Consider the following 14,144-nt stretch of genomic DNA (forward strand, 5'->3'; position numbering starts at 1 on the left):
TGAAATGTAAAACCTCATAAAATGGTATTTTAGAAGTGATAGTACTTTAAAAATAGCGAGACTCAATTATTTTAATATTAAAATATTTAAGTATAAATAAAATTATTATAAATGAGTTTCATTATTTTAAAACACACCATTTCTTAAAACCATTTTTCTTGAGTTCTCTGACTTCTCTCTAATGGTTCTCCTCCTCTGTTCACCTTATTGAAAGTCTAAGACGGTAGGAGTGATCCTCATGGTGTCATGGTGAGCTCTTCAATTTGGATCAATCAGTTTCTTCACTCGCGTAAGTTAAGTTTTAGTCTTTTTTCTTTGTTCTTTTGTTTTTTTTTTGCATGTGAGACTTTTTATGCTTGCATGTGAGGTTTTCAGCTTCTATATGAGTCTCTGTTGATCAGTGACCATAACAACATGTTTTGATCGTTCTTGTGAAGTTTTTATGTGTAGATAAAGTATCTTGTGGAGTTAGGAGCATTTGGTGTTCGTAAAGTTGTTTAGGTCTGTGCAATCGCTTTGTCAGGTAAGGGAAGCTAGTTTTTCGTTGAATTGATCATCTTGATGGTTAATTGTGATGTGATTTTATTGAATTTATGAGTTGTATGTTGAACTCCTTGATGTGGTTTGTTGAATTGATGAGTTGTATGTTGAACTATTTGATTTTGATTTGTGTTTGATTTTGATATGGAAAAAAAGTTTGGATTTATGTCTTGAGTGATTGAGTATCAGTTCTAAAAACCATTTGGAATCAAAAGTACTAAAAGGAAAGGTACCCAATTAGGCAACTACACAGGATCAATTTTTCCAAATTGTTGTTTCTAATACACTGTCGGATGTTGTTATAGTGCCGCCGAGCACTAGGCCCCTGACTTGGTGTTGTCGGGCACCACTTTTGGACTACCGAGTGCTAGAATTAAGTGGATTCCAGGGGATGGGCGTCGAGCGCCACTTTTCCAGCTCAGACTCTACCTTGTTTTCTGGTCTACGTCCTCTTGGTAAAACGAAGATTCTCATTTCGTTAATCGTTGGGTCGAGCTGAAATTTTGACAGCTGATCCTAGACACAAGAATCTTCACTTTGACTAGTGAGATCTTTGTTTTGAAGTATGTGGCTAGATAAATGATTTTCACCGTTTGAATGTACTTTGTGTATGTATATGTTTGAGATTGTAATTGATTGAGATTGAGTTATTGATATACGAATATGAAAAGGAGATTAAGATTGTATATGATAAGGTATGTTTAAGATTGTGGATATGAGGGTCTTGTGAAGATTTTATTAGGATAATTGTAACAATGTGAGGGTATTCATAGGGAGGAGATCCCATTGAATGCTTAAATCTTTAGGGTGTTCACTGATGTTAAAATTACTACATCTTGAGGAGCTAATCCTAAAACTCTACTAGTAATTCATACTCATGTAGAGAATTATAATTAGGTAGGAGAATAATGTTTCGAAAATGATGATAAAGAAAATCAAGTAAATGAGATTTTGGTTTTGCCAAGTTAAAATGAACAATTAATAAAAAATTAAGTGTGTTTTAAAGCAATCAAATTTATGGTGAACGATAAATCTCTTTACTGGGATCATGTTACTGATCTGCATCAAAACCATAAATAACAAATCCACACTCTAGGGAAAGAATAAACTGGCCATAGCATGCACGAAAGTAATTGAATTCATCTAAAACGTGTGCCTTTAGTTGTAACAAATGTTGATACTGTATCAAGTGTTCCATTCCATCCAATCATAACTAAACGAACAAGACCTTTAAACATTGAATAATATTGGGATTGGAAAGTGTTGGCAATGCCCGTTTTTCAGGGAAGGAGGATAATATGAAACAAACAAGAACCTAGAGAAGGTGTTTGTGATTATGAAATCATGCAATGAATCGAGGAAAATGAAGTTGTCTTTTTAATTTCTTTTATTTGATAGAATAAAGGTTTTCTGTTCTGACTTTGGTAAACGTTGTCGGATTTGTCACACAATGCTTCTCTCATCTTCGACGGTTGCCGTTCCAACTTCCATAGTCAAAGAGTGTAAAAGACGGCTTGCGCTGTATCCTTCTCATCCACAAAATACCAAGATTGTCTTTTTCTTAATCGTGCTCCACTCAAATTTAACCCATTCCACTTTTCAATCTCATTTTTATTGCAACGTAAAACTTCTAATTTTTCTTGGTATAATGTCACGTGTATCTTTTACAATTGGTGCAGGTAGCACTACAATGAACTACTCAATTAAAAACATTTAATAAAATTATGGAATTTCAATTCAAAACTATTAGACAGAAATAATCTTGTAGCAATTAATCATGGTATCCGAAACTCACTGGAATGAAATATAAAATATACTATATGAAATATAAAACCTTTCACATTTTTATTTAAAAATGGAAAGAATTGTAATTGTATATTTAATATTCCTTAGAGAATTCGGTGAAGTTTGAAATTTTTTATCTGGTTGACCAATTTCATTGTTATTTATTATTCATTACTTTTATTTTTACGGATATGGTTGATAAAAAAATGAGCATTGTTTAAAACTTTTAAAATGAAAAAAGTTAAAATTTTTTCAGGGCTGTAAAGGAAAAACAGGTCAGAGACTTAATTATGGGATTAACATGCAAAACAAGATTAGAAAATTATTGAGTGTTATTAAGCTGTCATTAAGGTAAGATAAAAAAAATTAAATCTGAATTTTTATTTTTGTGATCCAAACATTGGTGAAAAAAATATAGTATTAAAGAGTAGAGTAGACTAGAGGCGTGGGTCAAAGTGATAGAAACTATGCATAAAAATTGAGGTCCAGACACAAGGTCCCAACACACCCCCAATCTCCACACATGACACGGGGTATATATATTTCCACGTATAACTTTAATTTTGAATGCCAAAGCAGTGTTGAAAAAACACAAACCAAACCAACCACCCTATCCCATTGCTTCTCTTCTCTCATTTTCAACTTTCAATTGCCCTTCGCTTCCCACCAACACTAGTAGACGTAGTGGATTTTGGTCCGTGTATGCAACGAAGGAGCCACGCTCGAACACGATGCCCCTAACCACCATCATCATCATCATACCATTACATAACACATAAACATAACATCACTTTTCCATTTCTCACTCTCTCTTCTCTAACGCTCTCTCAATGGCTTCGTCTCTTTCCCCTTCTCCCTCTTCCCTCGACCAAACCCTCCGCGACGTCGACGACTACGTTTTGGTCAGTTCCTCTTCCTCTCTCTCACACGCGCATTGCTTCTCCGCGATCACTTCTCCTCTTCGCTCTTTTCACTTTTAGGTCACGTTTTACGAATGTCCTTTCATCAATGTCTGCGTCCGTCTGTGCCTGTCTTTTCCTTTTAGTGTTCCTGATTTTAGGAATTCGATTGAACTCGAGTGGAGGATTGGTGATTTTTCTTTTTATTTTGCTCGCTTGTTTTTACTTCACTGTGTAGCTGTGCACAGCTTTTTTTCTTCCGACTTGTTTCTTTCGTTTGCCTCTTTCCTCTTTTCGTGTCCACTTGCTCCCAAGGACATGCCAAAAGACAAGTCCTCTTGTTTCCTCAATTTACTTTTTTCCCTTTAACTCTTAACTCTCAGGTGGTGAATCCGAGGACAGGAAAAGACACTCAAAATCTGTTTCCGTTTTTATTCTTTTAACACCGTTTATGTATCTCATTCGGTTTTATTAACGTACTTAATTTTCTGTTTTCAAAGACATCGGTTCCTTCCTTGCACTCTTGGTGTGTGGCAATCACAGTGTTTTGAATATAACTTTTTGATAATCAAATGAGATTTTTTGTCTTCTTTGTTTGATATTGGCCTGTTTTGATTGAGCACTTGTAGGAGTAGAAAATAAGAACTAAGAGGAAATCGACCTATAATTTCTGTTATTTTTTGAAGGAAGTTAAATTGGAGAATTCGGAGTCCATAAGTTGATTTTAACTCATAAGCGAAACTTAGTTCATTTTTATTGTTTTATCTCTTCTGTGAATTCTTTTGGAGAAATTCATCTAACTAGGGCCATAGGCTCATTTGAGCATTTGGTAGCTCCACTCTTTTAAGTTTGATTGTGAACTCTGAACTTTGGTTGGGTTGCAGGAAAATAAATCAGAAGATTTGTCATGGGACACACTACATTACGTGTACGAGCTTGTGCAGAATGGCAATGCTGCGTTTCGAGAGAACAGAATGGAAGAGGTTCGTTTGCTAATATATACACTTTTTTTAGGGTGAGTTGGGTGGGGGGTTTCATTGATATTCTCTCGACTGCACATATTACATGGTTTCAGTAAGCACTTTTCTGGAGTTTGATTCTCATGTATGCTGGTTTCTTAGATGGAAGTTAATTGAATTGGTGTTGGCAACAAGCCCTGCATAATATAATATAATTAGTCCATTATCATGACAATCAGTCAATTCACGGCTTTTTCTTCATGCTTTGCTTGAGAAACATTAAGTGTCATGCTTAAGTCTGTTCCTCTTTTTGCCGTTCTTTAAGTTTTCCCACTTTATAGATGCTTTATTTCTGAAAAAGTCTACTCAAATTTGGACAAAGATGCAATTCTCATGCATTACTAGCCTTATTGCAGAACATAATAAGGGATGTTGTGGAAGTATTCCACACTCAATGAAATTTGATGCTTATACAATGTCTTTACAATGTTGCCTTCGTCATTATTTCAGGCAATCAATTTTTACTCAAGAGCCAATAACATCAAATCAGGTGATCCAATCATCCTCAGCAATCGAAGTGCAGCTTATATTAGGTTAAGCACAGTGTAACAATTTTCTTTTGAATTGCTCATTTACAAACGTGATTGCTTGATCATCCAAATAATTTTGCTTCAGTTCCATATATAGTTCAGTGGTCTCATGGCAATCATGATATTTTTCAATCAGGATTAGCCAATATTTCATGCGCAGAACACCATCATCGTCAGAATGTAGGCCATTGAGTGGGCTTGAACCCACCACACTTGCTGAAGTATGTCTATTTTGCATAATGTTTATCGAGTGGATATATGATAGTATTTCTAAATTAATATGCTCATATGAAGTTGATTCGTGACAACCATTTCCAGTTGGCTTTGAAGGATGCTGAGAAGCTTGTTGAACTCCAAAGTAATGCAGCAAAATCATATCTTTTAAAGGCTAATGCTCTTCTCCTGGTAAGGCTCTCATGCTACGTTACCATTTAATGTCTCTTTTGAATTTGTTGGGGTAGCCCCTGATGTTTTAAATGAAGTATGTTATCCTGTAATTGTTATTTCCTTCCTATGCGTTGGTGTTTTAACTCATATTAGGGTTCAGGAGTGTTCTCCCACCTTTTGACTGTACTTACTTCATGGGGAACTCAAGTGAAGGGCAAGTGTAAAGATGGACATGCTAATGTTATGGTGAATAAAATGAACAAGGGACATTCCCAAATGTTTTTGGTTATAACTTATAGCCTGTGATTCTGGGAAATTCTTTGAAATAGAAGGAACCTTTACAGTATGCAGTTAGTTATTTCAGAAACCTACCAGAAAGAAAGTAATTCAAATTATTTGGGTTTTTCTTCAAATAAACCAAATAAACTGGGCTATTTTGATTCTAAAGATGCCTCTTTACGTTTTATACATTTATCAATGTACTTTTGTTAAGTTCTAGGTTTTTTATGGTTTATATGGACGACTTTAATTAGAGTCGTTATTATTATGCTTCATTGATCTGAGTTTAAACTTTGGAGGTGTGGAAATGGAACTGACATAGTTTGTATAAATCCAGATATCATAAGTGACTTCTAATGTGTATGTGCTTTAGGATTTTTAAGTTTCTATATAAAACACTAAGGTATGTCAATTTGTGTGTTTGCCCATGGTCAATTGCATATCGTTTTCTCAAGTTCTAACATATCTCTCTCTTCCCTACTTTTATGTTATGTTATGATGTTCATTTTGATGTAACATTATTTGATATTGTATTAAATTCACAGTTAGAGAAATACGAAAAGGCCCGGGATGTTATTCTTTCAGGCCTTCAAGTTGATCCTTTTAGGTATTATACATTTGCAAGTCTTGCCTTCTTTTATATATGTGTGTTTGTGTGTGTGTATTTCTATTGTGTAAACCTGTTTTCTAAATTTAGATGGAATATCTAAATATAGAGCTTTTGCAATAGTCATTTATCGTACTATATCATCAGTCACTAATTTTTTTATTTTGCATTTCTTTCAATATCATGTAGCAATTCTCTTCGGGATTCTCTTCAACATTTAGAAAGAGTTTCATCTAGTTCAACAGGGATGAGTACACATGGACAACCTGAGCGTAATGATGATTTTGATTGCACTCTCTGCTTGAAGTTACTGTACGAACCTGTCACAACCCCTTGTGGACATTCTTTCTGTCGTTCATGTCTATTTCAGTCAATGGATCGTGGTTAGTGATATCTTCTGTTGATTATATTTTCTACAGTGATCGATATATTCTATGCTGTGTTGATTCTTGTCCTGATGTGTTAGGAAACAGATGCCCATTGTGCAGGACAGTTCTGTTTATTAGTCCCAGAACATGTTCCATCAGGTGAGTTGTCTATAGTCTCTACAATGCCCTAATATTATATGGAAACTACATGAAAGCTTTGGGTTACTTTATTTTTCTTGTAGTTTATAGTGGGATTTTTAGTCACTGTTATAACTATAATAGGTTGAAAGCCAGCCAAACACATGGCAGTAGGAAGTTACTTAATGAAATTGAGACAATGTTTGCCCCCAACTTTATAGGACAAAAAAAAATGCGTGATTTGAACACCATTCTGGTTATTAGTGAAGGTCTTTGGTACCTATAACATGCATTCTTCTGGGCTTATTAGTATGTGTTAGTCAGTTTAATCTTCCGATATTTTGGTCAAATAAAAATTCTAACAGATTTCACTTACTCTTTTCCAATATATCTTGTCAATTGTTTCAGTGTGACACTGAAAAACATCATACAAAAGAACTTTCCTGAGGAATATGCTGAAAGGAAGCAAGAGCAGGATGGATTAATCAACGCTGGTGTTGATTTACTTCCCCTTTTTGTCATGGATGTTGTCATACCATGTCAAAGGTTTCCGCTCAATATATTTGAACCTCGATATAGACTCATGGTGAGTTGGTAACGGATGTTGATAGTTACTAGAAAATATTGAAATATAATATATCTTGAATGTGCTAGTTGGTGATTAGTTTTCCTGTGGTTTGTCATTAAGAAACAGTAGGGTCTTTTCAGGTGGATCTGCCTAATGTTCGTTAGTAGTTGGGACTTGGGAGGGAGGAAATACCAATTAAACTCTTTGCTTTATTATACATATTCAAAAAGCATATACTAGTTATTTTTCTTGAGTATTGATCAACTCACTCTTTGGAATTCTCCTACCTGTGTCCACCTATCACGCATGGTTTTATCTACAAGTGTAAATATGGTAACTACTTTTCCTTAAAATGGTTACTCTGCTTTTGTATAAAATTATCGAAATGTGCTTGACTAATTATGGAACTAATTGTTAAATGTCTAAAAGTGGTTAATAGTGTCATGAGGTTACTGATTTATCTAATTGTAATTAACTGTCTTCCAAGTGGTTAAGAGTAGATTAATGTGGGAATACAGTTATCTCACTGTACTTGTGGAATAAGGTCTTGAGGTTTTTAAAATGTCTGGGGGTGGCTAACTTTGCCTCAGAAGTAGTTACAAGTAAATGAATGCAAGACAAAACCAATAAATAACTCATTTGCAAAACCATAGAAGGCCCCCTTTATTATCAAACAATTTCATTAAATCGAGTACAATTGTATGCATGATAGCATTTACTGTACTAGGAATGTCAATGAACCCTATCATTGGAATTGTTCACGATGCCCTTTTCACACTCTAGAATCTATTTTTTAGGTCAACTCTTATCTAACTAACAGAAATCAAAGAATTAGTAGATTTGTTTTACCCAAAATGGGTATGGGCTAGGGATATGAACTTATATAATCTAACATCTAATGATCAAGTTTAGTTCATTCATACCCAACCTGATTGTATGCAATTTACCAATTTGTATTTGGGGCAGTAGTAGTTAAATATGCCTCCCAAGTGTTTAGTAGTGTTATCAGTTTATTGAAATGTTTAATGGTGTTTAGCTATGCTAGGTGGATGCTGGTGGACATTTTCAATGGGACGTTCTTTTTTTCTTTTATTTTCTTTTATTGTTAGATATCAAATTTGAAAAACTGTTGCTCTTGACAAAATGTATGAAGAAAATTAACATTTTTCTTTGAAAATACTGAAAATATTCTTATTTGTATACAAGAAGTTTTCATGAACAGTTTCTTATAATGAATTACAAATATTGTTTTGTGGATTGACTACTGTGAAGCATTTAAAAAAGTTGGAACATAGTTACATAGGGCTTTCTGCACTAGTTAAAATAAGGGTAAATAACACTAATATTTAGTAATTTCACACTTTCTCTACTTCATATACCTTTTTTTTTAAATTGAAAATCAAATTCTCTTATCTTTGCTTTATTTACCTATTAGTTTAGGCCTGTTAACCATGGTTTTAATTGTGAATATAACAATTTTCACTTTAACCCAAATCTTTGAGGAGTTCAGTTGTGCAAATAGTATTGGAGGGTAAGTTGAACCTGTAAAACTATTAGGGGATAAAGTGTAATTTACACTTTAATAAGTGTACAGTAGTGGACAAATTGTGCTCTTAATATATTATCCTTCTACTCTTGTACGAACATCAGTGCAAGATTGCAACACTTGGAGGGCAGTGAATGGACTGATAACTGGTTATATGTTGTCTGTGAGCTATATTTATCATTTTCAAATTTTCACCGAAGCTGTTAGTGAATACTAATCTGGGATTTATTTGGCATATTTAATCCATCAACTTAATTATAGATTGTGCTATACTACTAGTATCAGATAGTATGAAACTCTGAATGTCATCATATCTCTGATTTATTTATCATATATTTTTAAATAAAACAGGTAAGAAGAATAATGGAAGGCAATCATCGGATGGGAATGGTAAATTATTCACTAGTCCCTTTTTTTCTATACAGCACTGGCCATTTCTGTCTGTTACTGTGTGACTTTTCTTTTGATCTTGTAGGCTATACTTGATTCTTCATCAGGTTCTTTAGCTGAGTTTGCCTGTGAAGTGGAAATCACCGAGTAGGTGCTTGGCATTGTTTTTATGTGAAAATAAAAAAATCTCAAATGCATATCCCCTTCCTCTTATGAATTCCATTCTCATGTATGTCACTTGCTTGAAATAATATTTTTTATGATGCTGTAGGTGTGAACCACTTCCAGATGGTCGTTTTTATATAGAGGTGAAAATTTAACTGATTTCTAAATGTATTTTTTATACTTCAGCCTATATCTCACAAGCTGCCGTAATTATTGTAATCCCTTGCTTGCTGTAGTTGTGGACTCTTTTGGGGCAGTATTAATTGTAGCCTCAAGGGTAGTCATTTAGTCTCACATTGACTCAATACATGAAAGAAATAGAGCGTATAAGGCTTGGGTAGTCTAACTTACAAGTCTTTTGTCGGTTGAGTTAGATTTTGAGTCCAAATTCTAAGAGTTGGAATGATTTTGTTGATTGTAAAATTATTAACTATTGATTACAAAGCAAAAAATCTTGATTTTGTCGTGATACTTCTGACTGTCTACACTGTTCTCACCTTGTAAAATTTTGAAAGAATTTTGACAAAGACTGAAAGCAATTTAGTGAAATCTACAACTGTTCTTGTTTATACATGCTTGCCAGAAGGACTCGAGTATATTGTGGTTAATTGACTAGTTGTAATTCACTCTAACAGTCAGTAGTAGTCGTTTCTCATTTTATTTTGTCACTGCTGGACTGGTGTTAGTTGTCCTAGCATACTGGAGGCTCCTAAGAATTTTCTATCCCAACCTTGATTCTATTACAATAGACTTGTTTTTTTTTTTTTTTAATTTTATTTGTAAATATTCAAAAGTGAATAAAGTATTGCTACATGCAGATTGAAAGTCGTAGGAGATTTCGAATCATCCGATCATGGGATCAAGATGGGTGAGTTGTCTCTGGGTGTTATGATTCACAAATTCTCGCTGTTGATATGACTGTTTCTCTTTCATGGAAACATGGCCTTATTCCTTAATGTTTTATGCAGGTATCGGGTTGCAGAGGTCGAGTGGATACAGGATATTTTGCCACCAGAAGGAACTAGTGAGAGAGAGAATGTAAGTTCACTTAAATTTTGGTATAAATGTGTTTATAAGCTCACTGTTATGTTGATAGCATGCTAGATTATTGGACTATAAGCATATGTGTGTAAAGCTTGAAGTGAACAGGCTTCATAGGTAGAGTGGTGGATAATACTCCTGTTAATATACTGGTAAATTTAACAGTTCAGTAAAGAATGGTGCCACAAGTTATTGTGGATGAAATGTAAAATTTCATTCTTGAGTTTATAAATTTAATTTAATTAATGAATTATTTGTAATTTGATTGACTTTGGCTTTGCTGCAACAAAGTAGTTTTCTTTCTGTTCTGATCAAATTGTGAAATAATTCGAATGATAGATCTATTTGTTTTTTGGGTATACAATGGAGGAAATGGTGTTTGAACTTAAGATCGTGCAAACTAGCCATATTGGTTTGAATTAAGAGATCTTTGATTTTCCCACAAAATTTATATTTCTTGATGCTTTATTTTTTAATGTTAAGGCTTAACCATAATTTTGATGACTCTATATTGAATGCATTGTAATGCAACAAATGGATCCACCATTCTAAGTAATAACTTCTTATGTGGTCCCAGTTACTGGAATTGACATGTACTGCAGCTGAAACTGCTCGATCATGGATAGCAAGAGCTAAAGAAGTAGCAAGACATGGTATTTCCTAAACTATATGATGTTTACACAGGACTTCTTTGTACTTTGGTTATATTAGTTAAAACCAAGATATACTGGTCATCATCCTTTCCTTTTGACAAAATTTGGGGTGGGGCCAGAAGCTGAGCCATTATTTCCTGCACCGTCACAGAATTTTTTTTTTTTTTTTCTGGTGATGCTATAGTTTTTGTTATGCTAATTTTATTGAGTGGGAGTGACCTTATTTTTCCTTTTTGCACTTTTACAAATGACAATGAACTGTTGCAATACTAAACTACTGAAATATGATACAGATCAAAGAAAACTTGAGAGACTCTCCAGTTTTGAAGTAATGATGCCCTCATTAAAAGACCCTGAGCGCTTTAGTTTTTGGGTAACTGTTTTTTCTTTGTCGGTGAAAACATCACCTTTTCACTATTTTTATTGTTTTGTACACTAATGTAGGCTCTGATTGCAGCTTTGTACCCTCTCCAATAGGAGGCCTGCGGAGAGATTGGATCTCCTACGCATCAGAGATACCACGGAGGTATTATACTTTTTTAACATACAGGAATAAATCTGAGGGGGTGGTTGAATTTGATCTTATGATGGATTTTATTTATTCTGCAGCTTCATTCTATGTTTCTGAATGTAGTTATAAAAAATATTTCTTGATCCTTTTCTTTGTAGAGGATTAGACGGGGCCTGATATTTCTCCGACAAGAAGAACAAGGCTGCAGAATTCAGTAAGACAAGGTTTGAAGGGCTACCATTATTATTGCGATTGAATATTTGTTAATTGTAAATGAACATTTGTTCATTGCAAATTCATTTACAAGTCACTCAATATTCTTCGGCCTCGTAAATAACTGTTAATGAGGTCATTTTTGTGTAACATAGGGCTGAACCCAGTTTTTCTAGTATATATAGTTAATCAATCCTCTACAACGCATTCTTTTGTCGGTCATCTAGTTCTTGCTAATGGTTGGGTTATTATGCTGGCGGAATACTGACGTAACAAACTAAAGGGGGGTTTTACTGTCTTTTAAATTACCTTAGTTTACTAGTGGTATTTCGGTCTTGTATAGATTTACAAACCTATATAATTTAGGCTTAGCTAGTTTTTTCAAGGCATAGGTTAAGAAATAAATAATGAAATATTTTATGGAAAAATTCAAATTATATGCTCTTATATTCTATTTATTTATTTATTCTTCAGAACAATTGGAAGTTAAATACAAAAGTCTTTTTGTACCAAATATACTTCAGTTAAATACAAAAGTTTTATTGTGCAGTTGAAAAGAAATATCCGTCTACTGACGTTTTTGAGATTCTGCCTCGATGAGAATTTGTTATATTTGATGCAAATTTTTTAAATTCAATAACTAAATGTTATGGGTTATTTTGTTTAAGGTATGAATATCATAAATATCAATTTAAATTGGTTAAATTTCTTATATATATATATATATATATATATATATATATATATATATATATATATATATATATTAACAAAATGCATTCTCATAACATAATCAATTTCTAAAACTAAATTAAATTATACAAGTTTAATTTTCTATAATTATAAAAACATAAACTTTATTCATAAGTAAAGAAGAAAACACCATATAATTGAGTCACAAATTCGGTGTTTAAGATATTTTAATATAATTAAAATAGAATTTAAATGCTTTTCTAAATAAAATTTTTTAAGAAATTAAAAAATGAAGAACTAAAACACTTAAAAAAAGCGAATAATTGGTAAGATATTTATGTTTTTTGGTTAATTTTCTAATTTGCTTCTTGGTTAATTTGTTTCTTGGTTTGTTGGTTGAGATTTTTTTTTTTTTTTTTATGTTCTTAAAGTGTAATTGATGTTGTTTGGTGAAACTGTTTCAATTACATATATAATGAATTGAATTTAGGATTATATGCCATTACTTTTCTTGAATTAAACTATTAACTGTAATTTGAATTGAAGACATTGGATAAATTCTTATTATCTATTCGAAATTTGAGTGTTTAGAAATTCATATAGACACTGTTCTCATGCTTCACATAGTCATAACATTTAATAATACACAATGCACTGAGGAGAAAATTAAATAATCCACTGTTGTTTTTCATAGATTTTAATCCTATACATTATAATAACATTTATCACACAATACCTAATTTCTTCGATTTTCAAAAATAAAAAAAATATATAAATATTAATTACATCGTCAGAGTACTTAAAATATGATGGATAATATTTTTGTTTTATTCCTAGCCCATACATAAACATACTAGTCCCATATTGAACTATAATATCTTTTTAAAAGAGAATATCCGTAACAAGAAAAGAAAAAACATAAATACACTAAGTCCATTGAAATGAATGCCAAAATGACATAAACAAGAAGAAAGTTATCGACGTTTTAATTTGTAATGCCGAAAGATGTACCCTTACGTGTTAGGTAATCCCCACTTTATTTATTCAAAAAGTTATTCCATTATTTGTACCACAACATCAAATTCCGTTAGAATCTTCGAAAGTTAGGATTAAAATTTTGATTAAAAATTAGAAGAAAAAATGACGTTGAAGTTGTGTAATATATGTATATATACACAATAAATATTAAATATTGGCTACATCAATTATATGTAACCACTATGAAAACTCATTAAGTTATATTTAAAATAAGATTTGATTGAATTAATTTCAACCATATTATAATTAAGAAAATGAACCGACACTTATATATGTATGTATGTACACAATTTTTTTTTTTAATTTTTTTATAATTCTCCAATTATTTTTTTTTTGTCTTCTTACGTTTTCTCTCTTCTACGGCATGAAGAAGGGGAAAAAGAAAAAGAGAATTCTTGATAACTAAACCTTCCATAATGGTCATTGTCTTCGATCACCTAATTACAATTAAATTTTAGTTAGAATGTCACCAAATTTGTTGTCACCTATCCCCAAGGGAATAAGGTGGTAGAACACCAAAATAAAAATACTAATAAAACTTGTTTAATTACACAATTTTATTATTATTTATTATTATTATTGTACCCTACCAAATCAATTGAAACCATATTATGATAAGGTCTTATCCCAAATGGAAAACCCTCTAACTACCCAAGTCAAACTACATTACTACATAGTTCACCAACTGAATGATACTTGCACCAGAAATCAACAATTCATCACCATGCTTTTTCCTCATTGGTTACGCTTTTTCCTCATTGGTTACCCATAGAG

At 32.6% G+C, this 14,144-nt stretch overlaps 1 protein-coding gene across 1 annotated transcript; it reads left to right on the top strand.

Moving 5' to 3' along the window:
• The first annotated feature begins 2,904 nt into the window (after positions 1-2,904).
• Positions 2,905-11,846, top strand: LOC114196034 (LON peptidase N-terminal domain and RING finger protein 1). The gene is made up of 18 exons (XM_028086526.1): positions 2,905-3,227; positions 4,109-4,207; positions 4,694-4,776; positions 4,910-4,994; positions 5,092-5,178; positions 5,985-6,046; positions 6,236-6,429; positions 6,513-6,573; positions 6,961-7,138; positions 9,018-9,056; positions 9,142-9,203; positions 9,328-9,364; positions 10,040-10,089; positions 10,190-10,259; positions 10,840-10,915; positions 11,209-11,288; positions 11,373-11,441; positions 11,585-11,846. Exons 1-18 carry the CDS (start codon positions 3,156-3,158, stop codon positions 11,642-11,644), a joined length of 1,464 nt encoding a protein of 487 aa, XP_027942327.1. The 5' UTR covers positions 2,905-3,155; the 3' UTR covers positions 11,645-11,846.
• The last annotated feature ends 2,298 nt before the right edge of the window (positions 11,847-14,144 follow it).

Source organism: Vigna unguiculata, chromosome 9, assembly GCF_004118075.2.
Source record: "Vigna unguiculata cultivar IT97K-499-35 chromosome 9, ASM411807v1, whole genome shotgun sequence".
Classification (NCBI taxonomy): domain Eukaryota; kingdom Viridiplantae; phylum Streptophyta; class Magnoliopsida; order Fabales; family Fabaceae; genus Vigna; species Vigna unguiculata.

What these genes read in the sequence shown, in the direction of transcription:
- LOC114196034 (XM_028086526.1), top strand. Translation starts at nt 3,156, where the DNA reads ATGGCTTCGTCTCTTTCCCCTTCTCCCTCTTCCCTCGACCAAACCCTC. An exon ending in CGAAGTGCAGCTTATATTAG is followed by an intron (nt 4,777 to 4,909) that starts GTTAAGCACAGT and finishes TTTTTCAATCAG; the next exon opens with GATTAGCCAATATTTCATGC. An exon ending in TAAAGAAGTAGCAAGACATG is followed by an intron (nt 10,916 to 11,208) that starts GTATTTCCTAAA and finishes AATATGATACAG; the next exon opens with ATCAAAGAAAACTTGAGAGA.